We start from the raw sequence: 19,990 nt of genomic DNA, 5'->3' as shown, positions 1-19,990 counted from the left end.
TAGGGAAAGTACCTTGTTAACATAAGTTATAAAATAGTATGCCAATATGCAGGGGTGGTGTCTTCCTCACCCTAGTATCATCTGTATCTAGCACACTGTAGATGCACAAAAACGTTTGTTAACTGAAAAATTCTTAATTCAGGAGAGCAAAGGCAGTGGGTGTTGTTCAGGTAAAATCTGTGTTTGCACATGTGTCAAATTCAGGTTTAAAATTTGAACTGGAATTGTAGAATATCCCTCTGTTCATTTTTAACAAAATAATGCCCAGTAACACACACACCTGCTTTCTTATATTTTTTGTGTAAATGTTTAGGTCAGGGCTTCCCTGGTGGAGCAGTGGTTGAGAGTCCGCCTGCCGATGCAGGGGATGCAGGTTTGTGCCCCGGTCCGGGAAGATCCTACATGCCGCGGAGCGGCTGGGCCCATGAGCCATGGCCACTGAGCTTGCACGTCCGGAGCCTGTGCTCCGCAGCAGGAGAGGCCACAACAGTGAGAGGCCCACGTACCGCAAAAAATAAAAAAATAGTTTAGGTCAATGGGCCGACTTGGGGGAGAATTCTACTGAAGCTAGCTGTATGGTTTTTATTTTTGTTTTTTGGTTTTTTTGAGAAGGCAGGAAGCTATGGTTAAGTTGTATGCATGTCATTGGTACTACATCTAAGTGGTAGTGAAAGGAATTGTCTGTGAAAGGTCACAATTCAGAGGAGGGAGAAAAGAGAATGAAAGTGGCCTTTTAGTTACAATGTGAGGGAGGATTATAAATGCTTGGAAATACTTCTTTGACATTAAGAGCTTTATCACGCATAGAACTGTAACACTGAAATCTTCCCCAGAGGTCTTTAAAACTAGTTTATAACCTCATCCCTCAGCTCATGGCAATTTCACTTATAATAGAAAAAAACCCAGATGACCAGTAAGAGGAAACTCGCTGGGTAAGTTATGGTACATTCCTCTATGGAATATTTAGGTAGTCATTAAAAATTAAAAGATGAGAGGGACTTCCCTGGCAATCCAGTGGTTAAGTCTCCTCACTTCCACTGCAAGAGGTGTGGGTTCTACCCCTGTTCAGGGAACTAAGACCCCACATGCTGCACGGCCAAAAAGAATAAAATAAAAGATGAGAGCTATGTAGCAACATATTAAAATTTCTATGATTAGATACTTAATGAAGAAAGGATACACAATTTTATCTATAGTATGATTACTATTATGTGAAAATTAGGTTAAAATGCAAGTTAGGGTTGGACAAGAACCCCCCAAAATGAAAACAACTGATGGCAGCACATGGCATCATTGTGGGGGGACAACATTCTTCTCCAGTTTTTTGTGTGTAACAAGTAAAAATATGTGTCTTAAAGGTGTTCATCTCTCTTGGAATTGTAACTTCATTGAGGTCAGGATTCAGAAAGCCCTCTGCAGTGTCTTAGGATTCCTGGTTTTTAATAACGTGAGGTGCAAAATGGCAGACCTTGAGTCACGCTTTGGTGCTTTTGAGTTGCAAGGAGGGTGCTGTCCAGGGAGCACAACATCCCAAAGCATCACTGGTTTCCATTAAACCTAATTTATGGAATTAAAAGTTAATTTTATGGAAATGAACTTAAACAGCCTTTCATTAGAATGCACTTGGTCTAATTGAGTTTGGAGTGGTATTGTAATAGCCATTCCTCCACTGTTATTGGGAAAGATGGAATCTGAGATGAGGCTTCCTGTCCTTACGCTGCTGGGAACAACTTGTGGAGGAGGTTTCCAACATGAGTCCAGTATAATGGGGACCCTTCTGGGGAAGCCAGGCAAGGCTCCCATCCGTGAGCAGAGCAGGTAAAGACTTGGTGGTGGAACTGAAATGGGAAGTTGCGAATTCAGGATGGACGGCCAGCTCCGGCTCCTTCTTTCCCAAGTTGCTTGAATACTTGCTTCCACAGTAACAGGAAGTTTTGAGGGGGCGTGCTGTGGTTCTTTACAGGTTGAGAATGTAGGGGATGGGGAATCTCCCTCCTACCACTCTTGAGTTCTTATGGCTGGACTAATGCACAGAAATGAGACAGATGAACGGGAGAAAAAGAAACACAATTTAATTCATGCACATGCAGGTGTCATAGAAGCTTTTATACTTTTTAGACAAAGAAAGAATAAATTTGGGAAAAATTGACAGGACGAGGAAATTCAGGTTTTGGGTGCCCAATTGGTGAAGAATCTAAATAGAACTGGGGCTTGAGGTAGTGAATTAAAGAAGTAAGAAGGTCTGTTTATACAGGGTCCTTGGCTTCGAATTCCCTGTCTCTGGTGATAGGGTGTCCTTCTACATCCAGTTGCAGGGAGTGCACCTTTCACATGAGAGATTTATTTCCTGCTTCTAGGGAGGCAGGAAGGAGGGTCAGACTGTTCCTCTTGCATTGGCCATTTCTTAAGTAACTTTAATAAATAATCAATATGCCATTGAGGCACAATTTGGGGTGCCCCCCCCAGGGCTCCAACAAGAGCTACATTTAGTTCAACATTTTAAATGTACATTAATGCATGCACACACACAGAAATGCATAGATAAGCATATATGTATATAACGTATATACATGTACATATATATGATGGCAGCTGTGAGACTACACCTTGTAGACCTGTGACCTCAGGGACCCTAGCTGCCATCCTCTGAAAGCCAGCACTGTGTTGACCACAGGCCACACTTTCCACGGCTGCTCCAGCCAAGGATGGAAGATGCAAGCATGCTGACACAGTTCTACCCTGAGAGGCTCAGGGTTCCCCCAGCAGCTGCCTCTGATCCCCAGCAGCCTTGCCAAACCTGCCTCAGATGATGGGGCAGTGGACGGGCAGTGGAGGACAGTTTAGCTCTGCCTGTTCACTCTCTTCTTTATGGGCTCAAACTTGCATCACTTTCTTGTGTTTTCTCTCCTAACAAAATCCTTACACAGTTAATCTCCTCTTGGCGTCTGCTTCTCAGAAGATACATGTGTATACACACTCACATACATATATGGATAGGTATATTTGAATAATAGTTTATCTCCATTTGATGGACATTAGTTGTGCCCAGATTTGTGACATTATAAAAATAACCATCCATCCCATTTTTTCCAATTATGTTGCTATTTCTTTCAGGGGGCAGGGGTTAACTCTGTCACAATGAATGTCTCTCGTTGGAATCCCCCTCAAAGAACTCACAGAGCAAATGCCATACCCACTGCTTCTCTAGAAGTAGAATTTCTCGTAGAATTAGAGTTTTTCTGCAAATGAGCCCCGGGCCTTCCGGCATCTGCATGTAGAGCAGCGAAGTGAGGAACTACTCTCCCACAGCCTCCCCCGCCTTCCAGGGCAGCAAGGAAGGGGAGGGTTATCGGCCACATCTGTGGTCCCTTTGTTCCTGACTTGGAGCCTTCTATTTTCCCTCATCCCATGTCAGAGTTTGTGGGTGCAAGCAACAGAAATTGATTCTGGGTCATGTGAACGAAAGTGAATCTGTTGGAAAGGGATGTGGAGCTCACAGTCTGTAGGAGGCTGATGGATTAGTCTTGGGGGAGCTCCAGGCTGGGCTGTGGGAACAATGGCCAGGATCTTTTATGGGGAGAGCCTGGTGAGTGAGCCTCTGAGATAAATAGCCTCCAAGGGTCCCTTCTGCCTTCACATCACTTTCCCAAGGTTCATATCCTAGAAGAGAGATACCCATTGAGGCACCTCTGAGGCAGAGAGAGGCTTCAGATTCTTTACAGGAGGCTGGTGCCTTGAATTTCACTCCCACCAATACAGAACCCAGTGGGCTTGAGGTAATCTCCCAAATGCACCGGGGAGTCCTGGCAGAAGGAGAAATGAATGTTCAGAAGCCAAATATAACTTTAAAAAATTAAAAGCACCCAGCACACACCCTGTTATCCATTTGCATAGTCCTTGAGTGTGTAGATGCTCAGCCACAGCTATTGGATAATGAACTAGTTATTGCCCAAGTGAAAGAAAGGTTCCCGTTTGGGACAAAGCCCAGCTGTTGCCAGGAGCCTCCTAATTCAGCTCCTAAGTTTCATTTCCATCCAAGGGCTTGGGGTTCTGTCTGACTGTCCCAAAATGAAGTGTCGTCATTGCAAGGACAGCATCAATTTATCTTCAAAGGTCCCTCACTTACCTTCTAGAACTTTGTTGTGGACTTGCTGGCTTGTCAGGCAGGTTTTCTTGTTTTTGGCCGATTCCCAAAATGGATGCTGGAAAGCCCTCCAGAAAAATAGCCTGCCAGTTCCACTGTTTCCCTTTATGAATCCACATTCCTTTCCTTAGTAGAAGTGTTTCACTGTTTTATTTCACTAATGCCCCTACCGCCTTATCTCCCTTGAGAATACTTTTCTCCATCTCCTTCTTATTTTAAGGACACTCACTTTGAGCCATCCCCAAGGCCTCTTTGTTGAACGCAAGCAGAGGTACATGATCTTGGAAAATAATCATAAAGTAAGAATGTGCATGAGATGAACTTGGTTTCTGCTGAGGAAAAAAAAAAAAAAAACCCAACACATTATATACAAATAGAATTTGAATTTGTAGAAATGAAGTCCGGAAGAGGGGTGTTCAGGTAACATGTCAGTATTGTCATTCCAGGTAAAGAGGGCCTTGCAACAGGAAGGGTTCAACCGAAAAAAGCGAGGGTATAGAGACATCAACGAGATCTACATCAACACGAACGACCCTCTTTTTACGAAGCAGTGGTATCTGGTAAGCATCTCGGTATCATTCCTAATGTTTCTCAGCTTGGAACTTCAGACAGAAGATGGGTTTCTATTTCCTCATTATTCTGTGGGATGTCAGCTAACACCCCACTCGGTACTAGCTGATAGGTATTGATAGCACCTGACTCGGTGCAAGCGATGGAAACCCCATCTGCCTGGTGAAGTGAATATTTTCTCACACACCAGCTCAGTGTCTCCAAACCAACCCAAACGGCAGGGCATATTGAAGGAAAAGGAGTGACTAATTTATAAATGTTTATAATTTATAAACCGCCCATTGTAGGAATGCATCACAACTCCCCTCTTGGAGCTTCAGAGCTTGGCTATGCTTTACGCTTTGGGGCATGGAATTCTACAAATCCAATCTGCATAACTGAATGAGCTTATGTGTATTAGGATCAGGCTACGTTTCTTGCAATGACAAACAATCCCCAAATCACAGTGGATTAACAGAATCAAAGCTTGTTTCTCACTCATGCTTCACAGCCAATGCTTTGTAATCCCCAGGGACCCAAGCTCCGTCTCAGCTGCATCCCAACCCCTGCTTTCATGGGCATCTCAACGAGGGGAAGGGGCAAGTCACACTCTGGCTCTTAAAGCTCCTGCCTGGATGTGACAAATGGGTCATGAGCTCACATTCCAATGCCCAAAACCAGTCATGTGGTTCTAGCTTCCAAGGGGATGGAGAGGTGTCATCGTTGCATGTGCCTAGAAGGGGAAGAGCAGTCGTTTTTATAAAGAGAACTAATGACATTCACACAATGTTTCAGCAACACCGTAACAGCCAGCTCATTACTATGGGCTTCTGCCAGTACAAGCTCTGACTTCGCTATTTTTTTATGATTTATCTTCGAGAAAATCTGCACAGGACAAAAAAGCATAAAAAGAGCGTAGTGAACATATTTGTATGGAATTTTTCTTTTTTTTCCTTTCTTTCTTTTTTGATTTTTTAGGGGGAAGGCATTTTTATTTTTTGCATTAGAACGTGCACCAAAATTGAGCCAACTCTCTTTAATTCAGTTCAACAAATATTTTTAAGCAAGACTTGGTGTGGTGGTACTGAAATTACAAAGATAAATAGAACATGCTCCCTCTTGTAAAGAATATTGTTATTTAGTGAGGAAATCACATTCAAATAAGAATAATCTGAGACAATATGCACTAAATTCTGAAAGTGAGGGATAAATAAAGAGCTACAAGAGCAAGCATTTAATTCTAAATTGGGGAGGGTTTCTTGCAATATTGGCTCTAAGGAGTTTAAAGATAATGATCTAGTCATAAGAGATAGGAAGATTGAAACTGTGTTTGCATATTTCCGTTAGACAGAAAACATCGATTTTGTGTATATCAAAAAAAAAATGGAGGGAGAAGACTAGAAGAGGTGGATGGGAAAACACCCCAAAGCACTGTTTCATGGAAGATGTTGCCTTTTATCCGGCCCTGGAATACCGGGTGTCTGAGGAGTGTGGCAAGTAAACATTTACACAGGTGCTTTACCACCTACACCAAACTAATAAGATTCTCTGCTTTGGAATTCCTGAACCAGATCAATACCGGGCAAGCTGATGGTACTCCTGGCCTCGACTTGAATGTGGCAGAAGCCTGGGAGCTGGGATACACAGGGAAAGGTGTTACCATTGGAATTATGGACGATGGTGAGTATTTCAAAGGCTGTACATCACCTGGAAGCAAGTGTGTCTTTGCACACCTTTGGAACACAAAAGATTCATTGTTTTGGAGATGCAAATTAGAGGCAGAATGGCCAGATGCTGGGCATGGTCATCTGTACTGTGTCGACATCCTCACATTTCTCCACATCAGTGGTCCTCAAGCTCGAGGATGCCCTTCACAAATATTTATCGAATTAATAAGTTTAAAAATATTTAAATGAACTAATGAAAGTTGACCATCATTGAACTGTAATTTCTTATTGGGCCACTGCTTATACCTTACTTTAAAACGGCTTCTGGGCTTCCCTGGTGGCGCAGTGGTTGAGAGTCTGCCTGCCGATGCAGGGGACGCGGGTTCGTGCCCTGGTGCTGGAAGATACCACATGGCGCGGAGCGGCTGGGCCCGTGAGCCGTGGCCGCTGAGCCTGCGCGTCCGGAGCCTGTGCTCCACAACGGGGAGGCCACAACAGCGAGAGGCCCGCGTATCGCAAAAAAACAAACAAACAAAAAAAACGGCTTCTGTTTATATTTATCATCTATTTCTCTAGATCTGCACTGTCCAGCGGTGGTAGCCACTAGCAGTATGTGGCCATTTACATTTAAGTTTAAATTAGTTAAAGCTAAATACAGTTAAAAATTCAATTCCTCGATCACATTCGTTTCACTTCAAGGTCTCAATAACCACATGGGGCTAGTGGCAATTCTATTGAATTTCATTTCTATCATCCCAGAAATTTCCATTAGGCAGTGTGACTCTAGATCCCCGCAACAGCTTTTTAGTAACGGGATTGGGGTTTGGAGAATTTTGACTTTATTGCTACTTTCAGAATGAGTCCTTGTAAAGCAAACTGATGACATTTTATTACACATGCCCCCTGCAATACGTTATTCTATCCCACATGCCTTCCCAGCAAAGATTTAGCAGAGCTTTCTTTTTTATAGTTTGTGATATGAAAACCAATGGGTTTGATAAATCGCTGTGTTTCTAACTACACATGCCCTTGGCTCTGCCAAGATTCTGGAGCGTCTCTGCCCTGCCGTCGTCCCGTCGCGGGTGTATTCTTGCCCGTTGTTAGCTGTCTGGGTCCTCCGTAAAAGCTCCACTGTGCACTATTGGTCCAATTACATATAAAGTCTATACAGAAATGAAACAATGGAGCCTTTCTCTTCTCAAGATCCTCAAAGAGCACTATGTTCTCTAAAGCAAGCCTTTGAAGCAGGATTGATGGGAAAACAAGGAGAGCCAGCGCGCTTAAAATCAGCACTGTCCTTGTTGGGGCTCATTAAATACTAACATAAAAACAATGCGCAGTGTTTTCTGAGGTGTGAGATGTTTTGAAATGGACGTAAAAGCTTTCTCCAGTGGCCAGGGCTCTCACAAGAAGAAAGGGGCTCTCACAAGAAGAAAGGCGCTCTCACGAGTATGTTTGTGTGTGTGTGTGTGTGTGTGTGTGTGTGTGTGTGTTTGCGCGCGTGTGCCAATGTGGAGAGCTTACCTGTTTCTCCTTCCTAATGCTTTGGCTTAGAAACCACCGTGGATGAGCCCAGCTCACCCAGGAGAAAGATGCATGCAGGTTTGGGGGAAACCTGCCTGGGATACTTTGTAATCACCATTTCATCACACAGATGTGGGGGACCAGAGAAGCACCCTTAAAAGTGGCCACAGAGAGGCACGGTGCTCTCACAGAACCCCCAACAGCCCCCGAGATGCCCGTTTCAGGATTCTTTAACTCCAGATCCCTTGACTGACCTTTCTTCATCCCTTCTGAAGAGAGCTAAGGAGAGGGCGTCACCTGCCTCTGGTCCACATTTCCTGGCCTGAGAAGCCGAGCCCGTTACAAGTCTCAGCAGAATTTCCTATTTGATGTTATTTCTCCTGCTGATTTAGTGGCCTTTGAGATTCAAAAAAAAGTGCACCCTCTGCCCCTCAATTGTACTCCTAACTTCCCCCTTGTTCTGGTCATCCACTGCTGCAGAACAAGACACCCCAAAACTGAGTGGCTTAAAACAAACACCCTGTTGCTAACTCTCACAATTCTGGGGGTTGACCAGGCTCAGAGGGACAGTTTGGCTCTGGGGTCTCTCATACAGTTGGGGTAAGAAGGAAGCTGGGGCCAGTGTCAACTGGAGTCTCAACTGGGTGCTAATATGGCTCGGCCTCCCTCCAGCTCCTCGTGGCCAGCAAGGTGGCTGGATTTCTTACGGATGGCTCAGGGCTCCCAAGAACAGGCATCCTAAGACAAGAAGCAGGAGCTGCCAGTCCTCTCAAAGGCTGAACCTGGAATGAGCAAGCATTGCTTTGCCCCTTCCACTGGATAAACAGTCTGAGAGCCAGATTCCAGGGGAGGAGAAATATCGATAGATCCTGCCTCCTGGTGTGGAGAGAGACAAAGGATTTGTGGCTATCTTGAAACTGGCACATGCTTGTTCAGTAGGATAACTGAAGAAAAGAAGACAACTAAGCCGTTCTCCAAACCCAGCGTTGAACAGCAAGATGAGCGCATCTGGGGCAAAAGCGGCCACAGCGAGGGCAAGTCCAGATGCACAGCCTCTCACCATGTGGTGGGGGCACTTCTGCCTAAACACCCACAGACAGGAAGCAGAGATGATGAGCTGGGAGCATCAGGGCTGCATCTTCTCTCTCAGCTGCCTGCACACGTGGATGGTGTGGAATCGTTCCCCAGATAGTCTCTCAGCAAGACATCACCCCAAAACAAGGTCAAAGACACACACGGATGCTGACCCTGAGACCTAAGAGCAAAATTAATGTCATATTTTATAAGCCTGCCTTGTGTGGGAAATAGTTGGTGATCTGTGTGTGGAAGGTTCGATTTGTAGACAAGCACAGTTTTAATACTCGCTCACCCCTCTCTGGTTGCCCAGCTCAAAAACTCAGCCATCATCCCCTCTGCTAGATCCAATGACTTGATAGATGCTCCCTGCTTTCATGTAGGTGCTTTCGTTAGGTGCAACCCAATGTGACTGCCATACCCTACATACCTCTAGGAAAGAACCTCCATGGCTAACTGTTGCCAAAAGGGCAGAAAGAATTTCTTAAGGGTCTGCTCTGACATTCTGGGCATGTTGATGTCAGCAAGGACCCTGCTTGATGACGATTCATCCCTTTTGTTCTGATGGAATTGTTTGGTGTTGGGAACTTAACCTGGAAAGTAGGATGTGGCCGTAATGAGACTCGGCGATAGACAGGAGTCACCCAGCCCCAGGACGGGTGCTGGCTATCGAGGTCAAAGTTGGTCAGTGAAGGCGTGAGTCAAGGCCTTTAGCTGATGGAGCCGAGGAAGTAAGATTGAAGGCCAGTGAGGCAGGGTCAGAGAGAGCTTTCCAGCTGAAAATAAAAAGTAGCGTTTCGTGAGTACTATGTGCTAGGCTCCACTTAACATTTTGGAAACAGTCATAATTATTCTCTAAGGTTTGTGTTATTATTATCCACATTTTGCAGATGAAGAAATTAAGGTTTAGGGAGAGAAGAAATTGCCCAAACTAATCTTCACCACCATCTTCAGTGCTTGAAACCCACCCTGTGGCTGTGCCTCCCTGGTGAGACTTTGTGATGGGGCCTCATCCTTATAAGCAGAGGTACAAATTTCAGGGCCAGACATTCACCCACAGCCTTCCAGGAGATTTAGAACTCTGTCATATGCTGAAAAGCGGTGTTTTCTCTCCTACCTTGGGCTCTGCAGGCCCCAGAAGGTCCATCAGGGTGTCTGTCCCTGTTATTATTGCTGTGTAACAAGTGACTCCAATATTTAGCAGCTTAAAGTAACTATTTATCTTGCTCATAAGATTTGTGGCACAGGAATTCAGAAAGTCTGGACAGTTCTCACTTGAGGTCTCTCATGAAGCTGAGGTCAGGTGTTGTCTGGGTGGGGGTCATCGGAAGGCTGGAGTCCAGAGATGTTATACATCTCAACTGAACTATTAGCATTGTAACTAAGAATATGTACATGGAGCCCACTAATTCCCTGAGGTCTCCAGAACTGCCAGTGATTCCTGAGAATATGGACTGTTGTAGATTAAACTTTCAAACTACTGACAGGATACTAATGGTTTATGAACAAAAATATAACCAAGTATTTGTCATTTGTGTGCATTATGATTGGCTGGTGATGAGTCAGTGCCCCCTGTAGACTGTGAGGCTTAGATGGTTGTACAGCTCAGGTTCTGTGTCTAAATTGTGTTTTTCCAGGACCTACGTAGCACCTGGCTTTCATTGCTGAAAATAAACCGGTGAATGAAAATAAGAGTGAATACATTAATAATACAAGAACTGAAAAATAAACAAACTGATTAAGAAGATATATTCAGTGACTTCCACCTTCAAAGATAATCAAATATACAAAAATATTGAAATACTCGTTAATTGCCAGTTTATTAATTTCATGCTTAGCTCATTATTATTTTTTCTGAGTCATGTCTATCATCCTTAATCTATCAATAATATTTTCTTCCTCAGACCAAAGTCTGTGTCTGTTCTCACTTCACATTCAGTCCTCCACTTAACCTAATTAAAGATCCTTTATTTTAATTAGGCTAAATTTATCTTATTTTCATTCTGATTTCCTTCTGGTTTCAAATTATCTCTTTGCTTTAATATTTTCCCATCACAGAGAAGAGACTACTGCCTCTTTGAAAATTCCTTTCCTAAATAACTTGCACTATCAGAACTTGAGGCCATGTTTTAAAACATGACTCCCTGTTAAGAAAAAAAAGTATTCTCTGTATCTTTTAAACTCATCTGTATGTTATAAAATGTTTTGCCTAATAATGAGTTCAAAGAATGTAACCAATTTCCACAGACGTATAGGAAAATTTAATTTCAACACAGCACTCTAAAACCAAGTAGATTTTTCAAATATTTCTGCTCATCTGCACCATCCACAGAACCCTAATAATGTGGTAGATTAAGGTACTAATGAGGATGCAAGAAATGTAATTTATTAAGTGTTTACTGCAAGCTAAACACTTTCAATGAACTGGCTCCAACCTCGAAAACTGCTTTGCGAGGTAGACAATATTCCCATTTCAAAGATGAGGAAGCTGAGGCTCAGAGAAGCTATATGGCCAAAACCACACAAATATTACAGTGTCTGAGCCTGGACAGAACTGATCTGTTGGTCTCGTAGCCTGTGCTTGTCCCCAACTCCACCCCACAGCCTACCCTGACCATCTCTGAATCAGGGTCCAGAGCAAAGGTCTGAAACTTTTATAATATTAGCCTTTAAATCTTCTGACCGCTGTCCTCCTGCAGCTTTGGGGAGGGGAGAGGAGGATGGTGTGGGGGAAGGGCCTGGCTATAGTCTCACAAGCAGCGTGAGGACAGCAATTGCTTCTGATGTCAAAACATCAGCAGCACAGTGACTCCCAGTCCAGAAATTACTTGTGTAACCAGGAAAAAGGAAAAATTCCTTTTAGAAATATACACTTGGGGCTTCCCTGGTGGCGCAGTGGTTGGGAGCCCGCCTGCTGATGCAGGGGACACGGGTCCGTGCCCCGGTCCGGGAAGATCCCACGTGCTGCGGAGCAGCTGGGCCCGTGAGCCAGGGCCCCTGAGCCTGCGCGTCTGGAGCCTGTGCTCCGCAATGGGAGAGGCCACAACAGTGAGAGGCCCGTGTACCGCCAAAAAAAAAAAAGAAATATACATTTGGATACAAGTTCTTTTTCACAGGACAAAGCTATAATGTAGCCTGGCCTTGGTGTGCATGCAGTGAAGGTGACCACTATGATAGGGACTTAATGACGCTTCTGGCTTTCAAATATTGCACCCCAATAGAGTTACTAATGCCACTGGAATAATAGGACCACCCTGTTCTCACCCCTACCAGGTTGAGAAGAAAGCAAGCACAGAGAGGCCAAGCACCCTGCCTGAAGTCACACAGCCAGTTGGCAACGTGGTTGTGATTAAAACTCGAGTCTTTGACTCTAAAATCTACACTCATAACCATGATGCTAGGTAGTACAGGAAGCCAGCCGATTTCTGAGAGGGCTGGATTCTCTGATGTCACTGCTGTAATGATTATATGGCTCTGCAGACCTGGATGAGAGCTTTGCAATTTGCCCTTTGAAGTTTCACAGTGCTTTCTGAGATCCACATGTTAATGGAACCCAGCAGTGCTCATGGACCAAAATTCTACCATTGCAACAACTCTTGGACAGCAAGACAGGCCACATCCAGGAGAAAGTGCAGGACTCCTGCTGGGAGGTTCCCTGGAAAGCCTTCTGCAGAGACAAGAACCAGCTCCCACCCAGGACACCTCGTGGGAAATCACTTGCCCTTTGCCTAATGGCTTTTCTCACCGAGCCGTGTTCCTCTGGTTTCCGTTGCCAGCCAACGCTCTCCTAATCCATTGCTGTCCGGGCTCTGTTAAATAATAATCGCTTTTCCTCCCCAGAACCGGTTTCATTTCAGAAGAAATGCCAGCTGATGCTTCAGAAATGTCAGGATTTCCACAAATCTCTCTTAGATCAGTTCTCTGTTGAGCCATCCGTCTTAGGGTCACTAAGCTGGCATTTATGTCAGAAGTGTTATCCTGGGGCCTCAAGCTCTAACTGGCTTCCCTCTTCTGACACATCTGGTGGCCACTGGCTCTCCACGTGGGCGGGGCAGCACCCTCCCCCGGGGATGGAAACTCGAAGCTGGGGCCCAGCGCTCACCCCCCCACACACACACATCTCCTGGCGCCAGCACATAAGGAACGCGCCTTCTCGAGCAGCTTTCCTGAGGATACGTGGCAGGTATTAACCTATTGTTCCTGTGCTATTGTCTTTTCGCAGGGATCGACTATCTCCACCCGGACCTGGCCTCAAACTATGTAAGTGCAAGCTGCCCTGTGTGGGGAAACGCGTGTGTCCTAAGTGTTCTGGTGCCCCTCATAGTGGGAACTCACACAGATGCACACACATGCCTGCATGCACATAGGCCATGCACACTGGCACACGGGCACGCCTGCACATGCATGCACCCCAGACTGCCCGTCTTATAAGAGCCACAGCTCAGGCCAAAGACAGACGAGGCATGGGGCCTGGCGGCAGGCAGGGGTGAGTGGCTTCACCAGAAGAAAAGAAGGAAACTTGAGATCTGAAAGAACAAAGTGCCGAGAAAAAAGGTACAGGGAGAGGGAAGAGAGAGCCTTGGCAAGGTTTAAAATCAACTCCAGCTGAGGATGTTGAATGGTGGGTGAGAATGAGCCCTTTGGGTTCTTGCTGGACAAAACCGATGGCAAAAGCCAAAAAGAGCAGGAACTCACATTGCACCCGTAGCTGTGTGAAATCAAGCATGCCACCTTCTTATTTTGGTGCTGATGAGCACTCCACACTGACTTTCCCCACAACTCTGAGTAGAGCATTTAGTATCCCTTGACACATAACAAACATTAACAGGGAATCACAGTAAATGCCATTGGGCTGGAACCGCATGCTCTGACTTTTGACCCAGCAAGTCACCTGCTGATTTCCCGATAAATTCTCCAAACCTTTTAAACATAAGCGATGGTTTTATTTTAACCCCAGGGAGTATACTATTCAAGCATTGGGGTAGTCACTTAAAATTACCCAAACTATTATTAAGTTATATTTCTCCTGTAACTTCCAGAGCTAAGTATTTTATAAAATGTTATTTATTTGCTGAAAAGACTCATATTTAGGAGAACATGAATTTAAATAGAGGAAAGACGGTTAACAAGCCGAAGTGTTTGGGGATCAAAATTCCGGGTCATTCTTTCTGGAAGGTGTGAGTGTCCACGTTGCAAAAAGAGAAGGGAGATTCTCCATGTGTGTAGTGGACTGGGAATCGGGAAGCAAAGCACCAAGGTGCTGGGTTTCTATTTCCCGCACGGGTCTTACAAACCTGGGAGAGTATACACTGGGCATAGTCCAACCAATGTGCCTCCAGAGAGAAATGACAGAAAACAATCCAAAGCTCTACTCCCCGAGATGAGAATCCACTCTGGTAGATAAGGCAGTGAAGAACCACCCAGGAGTTGCAGATTCTGCCTCAACGACCATCTGCAGAGTCTAGGGACAGCATTCTCTCCTCCTCTCTGACCCCCTGCCCCACTGCTGGCACACGGAGCTGCCTGCCTGGATGTTCCTTTGCTTCCTTAGAGGCACTGCCCCACACAGGGCCTTGTCTGTCCCCTCCAAAGCCCTGCCTTTCCCAGCCTCCCCAGTAACTGCAGGACCTTGGAGAGTTCTCCAATGGGGAGGTTGAGAGATGCACGTGCCTCATTTTCTCCAAGGTTCTGATACCCAGAGGCCCTTCCTCATGGAGAAATGGCAGGCGCAACAGCCTGGAGGGGGCAGGTTCGACCTCGGGGCTGCCCTGCACACGAGGCATTTCCAGTCTCCTTCCCAACTGAGCTGCGGCTGCACAGGGTTCCCACCATCCCCCAGACCAGCGCCTCTTGGGGAAGCCAAATAAGGGTCTGCTCACTTTTGCAAACCAGCGTTGCTCCTCTTACGGCTTCTGAGACTTCAAGGTGGGGTGGCTGCCAGTCAGGCTGGAAGGTGGGCAGCGCACGGCCTCCCTCCTTCGAAGGCCACTTACGTGGAGACTGACCTGGGCATCCCTGGCCAGCCCAGGTGTTTCTGTGACAGCTGCCCCCGACACCAGTCACCAGATTAAAAAGAGATAGTAATTCAAGTGGGAGAAAAATCCTCTGGGGCTCTGATGAACTGCAGGTACGATGCCAGTCGACAGTGTGATTCATCTGCCAGAAACTCTAATCTGAAATTGGAAAGGGAAAGATATCCATTGAGAGGTGCCAGCTCCACCCAATTCTGCAATAGCAGAACACACCTGATAAACCCTATGGGTTCTTTGAGTGTGGTTTTCTACTTTCCTTTTTTCCCCCTTTGTTTCTTTCCAAAAAACTTTTTTTTTAATTAAAAAATACCCAAGAGGGAGAGGATATGTGTATACATATAGCTGATTCACTTTGCTGTACAGCAGAAACTAATACAGCATTGTAAAGCAACTATACTCCAATAAAAACAAAATAAAATAAGTCACTGCTGAGCAAAGTAAAAAAATAAATAAATAAATGTCCTCTATAGAAAATGTAGAAAAACATAAAACAGATTCAAAACTAGCTATATCATCATTCTTAATACTTTAACATATTTTGGGCTTCATTTCTATGTATATATTTTTAATAAAATTGGGCTCTTGTTGCATATATAGTACCCCCCTTCCATGTGATATGTCATGAACATTTTTATATTATTAAATAATCTTCAAAACATGATTATAAGGGCTATATAGTATTGCCTCATGTGGTAATTTACTTAAACTTTCCAATCCCCAATTCTTGGACAACTAGATCGCTTCTAATGGGAGTCTCATTCTTAGAGGGAGTGTGACTGACAGTGACAAGGGTGGTAGAGGTCTCCAAACCACAACATGCTTAGGAGAGTGGAAAGAACTGGAAAAAACACAACTTAAGAAGCACATTAAATATGTTTTCAAATATTTCCGGTTGTCCATGATAGATGAGACATTCAACTTTTTCAGTAATTTCTCCCATGAAAATTCCCACCAACGGGTGACCATTGCGGGAGGAGGATTTTAGTCCAGTTAAAGGAAGAACTATCTAATGATTAAGGAATAAATTAAAAGAATTAGCTGTCCCAGGAAGTAATGGGTTCTCCTTATCTGAAAATGTTTATGAGGAGAGTTGATGGCCTTTTGGCGGGGATGTTGAGGAGATGACTTAAACTAGATGACATCTAAGAATTGACCAGAAAATGGGAACTCTGGACAAAACTGCACAATTTGACAACTTCCATCCAAAGGAAGGTCTGAGTCCTCAGCAATTATCAAAACCCTTGGAACTTTACAAACCAATTGTATCTAATTACACACGACTTTGAAAATGTCCTATGTCTTTGGTATAGGTGAGAAAACTGAACACCGAAATATCTCATCCTTAATTCCTCAGCAGAGAACCTGAACCAGCTAGTTTTCGCTAGTCACAGTACTCCCTCATTCTGTGAAGAGCTGAGAGCGACAACTTTGAAGCTACTAACCACATTTATCTTCTTTATTTTTAATTAAAATTTTTGCACTATAATTAACAGAATGAGCATGGCAAGTGGAGTAGACCTGCCCAGGAGGGCAATGAAATCAGTGGATGGTGATAAACTCGAAAATTGTTTGAGCAAAGGATTAACAGGCAGCTTCACACCTTGTTAGGTGACTTACTGGCTTGGATGTGAGAGCTAGCCCCGTGCCCTTCCAGTGGACTGCACTTTGGGGAGGTCTGTGTTTGGGTTCCCGCAGAAACAGACCCGAGACAAGGGTTTGAGGGCAACTAGTTTATTTGGGAGGAAGGTCAGAGGAAGGGAGAGTGAGATGGGGAAGGGAAGGCAGCCAGTAAGGGGTGCGTTTCAAACAAGTCTCTATGGTGAGTGGCTGGAATCCCACTGGGGCATCTGTGAGATGACGCAGAAGATGTGCACCAGAGTTATCCCACTGGATGGGATACCCGGGAAGCTGGGGTATTTATATAGCAACTCCTATCAGTCATTGGTTGAGGGTTGGTCACAGGGGATGTTAACATCCCAGCTGCTCCTACCTTCCCACTGTCTTGGGAAACGCCCTTGGCAAACAGAACTGGGTACAGGCAGCTGGAGCCCACCAAGGACGCAGAGATGACAAAAAGAGGCATAAGGCTGGGTCCAGGCAATGTCTGCCAGAGGGAGGATGCCTTGGAAATATATTAAAGATTAAAATAAACAGAAATGTGCTCAGTGAGAAGTAAAAACCGTATCAGAGGTTCTTAGACAAATATGACAAAAACCTCTTCATAATCAAACCAGGCGAAATGTTTCCCAAAACAGAATTATTTTCAAAGCTTGTTTATTCTGTATATTAAAAGAAAAGACTCAAGGTAGGCTGGTCGCCCAGTGTTCTTTCTACTTAAACTGAGAATTTTAATCCTCTGAAAGCTGTAAATCAATATATAAATGTAAGTCATTAGTGTTCATTTAATTCAACAAATCTAGCCTGTATCTGTTGAGTTAGGAGCAAAGGATAATAATGGCCACTTTTATTGTTACTCTATTGTTCTATGATTGAATTTAATCTGAGGAACCCAGTCTCACTGGTAAATATTCACTATTCCAAATCAATACATTCACCTCTCTTCATCTCAATAGTAATAACATGAAATGAGTCTTAGCCAAGACCCTATTTTAGACCAACTTGAAACTGGGATTCCTTTACCCCGTCCTCTCTGGATATTTGCTCCAGCTCAGTCAGATGGCTGTGCATTGGGCCTGCCATGGCAGAGCCCCAGAGGAAGAGAAACCAGACACAGGTGTTCTCCAGAGGAGCCTGAGGTCAGTAAGGACACAAGTGTGGGGTGTGGCTTGCAGGTGAGGGGTGGGCAGGCCGGGAGGTGGCCGTCTTTGTGCTGTGTGGCCCCCGTGCAGCAATGATCACGGGCCCATGTTCACGGTACAGGTCCAAGCCTGGGGTCCTTTCAGGCCTGCAGAATAGAGGGAGACTTCTATTCAAGAACATGCAAGGGTGGGTGAGGTGGCCGCTTTCAGAGCATGGGGGCGGCTGAAACTGAGCATCTCCTGCTCTGCTCCAAAAGCAGGAGCCTTTGAGATGCTTTGCTGCTGGAGCTAAGGAGGTGAAGAGGTGGCTAGTGGTTCTGTAAAATCCAGAGAGAGCCTTCCCACTGGGGTGAGGGTTTTCTCAGAGGCAAGTAGCTTACTTAGGAGGAGACCCCAGCAAGCACGAGCTGGCTCTCCTGGCCTGCCCGCCATACACGCAGAGTAGGGTCAGGCAGGGTGGCCGTGCTGACCTTTGGAAAGCGGTGAAACCTGAAACTCAGTGAAACCTGAGTGTGACTCCCGGCTGCCTGAGTCTAAGATGTGCAACCTTAGACTCACCTATTAAACCTCTTTGAACTTTAATCTCCTCGTTTGTGAAGTGGGCCAAAAGAGTATCAGGTGCGTTGTGGGGTATTGCTGAGATACCGTGTGTACAGCACCTGGCAGATAACAGATGCTCAATAAAAATCCATTTCCTTCTCAAAAGAGTTGAGATGAAACGAAGCCAGCCTGTCCCGATGGAGAAGCAGGGACACGCCTCCAGAAAGCGGTGCAATTGCTCGGGGCACGCCCAGCAAGCTCAGCGTTATCAAAAGAGAAAAAAGGGCACCTCCAGACTAAGCGTAAGATTGTGAGACTAGGAAAAGCAGAGGGCAAAGGTGGAGGTTACCACAGTCAATCTCAAAGATCTATTTGAAAAATAAAAGATTGATCTGAAAAAGAACAGCCAAGCAAACAGAAGGAACAGGGAGAGAGAACCAATTGCCTGCAGCCAGGATAGAAGGAAGGAGGAGGCCCAGAGAGAGAATTTCTGATCTGGTTTTCTCTGTCACAGACCTTTGAACTAAAAGGATATTCACGGATATTCATCCCCTAGGTGGGTGAGGAATTGTGCAACAGTAATTTTTCCAAATGAGGTTCTCTCCAGGCCAGAGAAACGACCTCTCCTGACACCTAAGTGGTCACAGGGCGGAGCCCAGGCTCCTGCCCTGACGCAGAGAGTCCTGGCCCTTCTCACACTCGGGCCTCCACCTTTTAGCTTGGAAACTGTGGGTCACCCTCTGAGCAGCTCCAAGATCCTGTGCTGAGAATCTGTGCAGGTTCACGTGCTCTTCCTGAAGTTTTTCCACAAATTCTTGAACGCAGCAAATGTGGAAGATTGCCTGGACTCCACTCCCCAGCTTTCTCTCAGCTTCTGCTATGGGGCTCCACAGAACCTCCCTCTAAAGGGTGAAGTGTATTTCCCAGCCCTTGACTTTGGGCTGGGCCTTGTGACTTTTCTAAAGCAATAGAATAATACAGAAGTGTCAGTGGGCCAGGTCAGAGGCCATAAGCGGCCTTGTGGGGTCCTGCGTGCCTTCCTAGGCTTCTGCCATCATCATTAGAAGAGCAAGCCTGGGCTGGCCCACAGGGACCCGGGGGGACGATGACAGGCTTGTGGAGAAGTGCTCCCCCAGCTGCCAAAGCCTAGAGCACTGCCACCCGCATCCACCTACAGAACGGCAGGAAGAAGCTGAGCAGCCTAGCCGAGCCCCCCCAAAATCAGCTGAACCCCAGGAAACCCCCAGCAGCAGGCAGGCACCACCAAGGTCCGCAGAGCTGCCCACCTGCCCCTAGCCTAGGTCACCTCACTCCCGGCCAAACTGCAGACTCAGGAGTGATACACGTGCTTGCTGTTACATGGTGCTGACACATCGTGATGGTTTTGATGCGGCAACTGTTACGGTCACCCACACTGGACCCTCTTCCGGGTCCTCTTACGGTAATTGAGGCCCATCCCAGCCTAAGGAGAATATAGATTTCTCTGGCCGCACCCCAGACCTACTGAAACAAAACCTCTAGGAATAGAGGTCATCACAGGTATTTCTTTGACAACATTCCCAGATTCTGATGACTAACTTCATCATTCATTTCGGCACTTCCCTCACTCGTTCATTCAGTCATTCATTTATTCATTCCACAATGCTATTCCCCTAAAATGTGTGACTCTATCACAACTAGATCACAAGCTCTGTGTAGGGA

The 19,990-nt window shown here is 45.5% G+C and overlaps 1 protein-coding gene across 2 annotated transcripts in view; it reads left to right on the top strand.

Moving 5' to 3' along the window:
* Positions 1–19,990, top strand: part of PCSK2 (proprotein convertase subtilisin/kexin type 2) — a 214,975-nt gene that overhangs the window by 110,896 nt on the left and 84,089 nt on the right. For both annotated transcript variants that reach the window (XM_007461791.1, XM_007461792.1), the window contains 3 exons: positions 4,591–4,704; positions 6,265–6,373; positions 13,181–13,218. In XM_007461791.1, coding sequence (XP_007461853.1) covers positions 4,591–4,704; positions 6,265–6,373; positions 13,181–13,218 — 261 coding nt within the window. The remainder of the gene's footprint in view (positions 1–4,590; positions 4,705–6,264; positions 6,374–13,180; positions 13,219–19,990) is intronic.

Source organism: Lipotes vexillifer, unplaced genomic scaffold, assembly GCF_000442215.2.
Source record: "Lipotes vexillifer unplaced genomic scaffold, Lipotes_vexillifer_v1.1 scaffold285, whole genome shotgun sequence".
Classification (NCBI taxonomy): domain Eukaryota; kingdom Metazoa; phylum Chordata; class Mammalia; order Artiodactyla; family Lipotidae; genus Lipotes; species Lipotes vexillifer.
The sequence above is the reverse complement of the archived record's forward strand: the minus strand, read 5'-3'. Positions and strand labels throughout refer to the sequence as shown.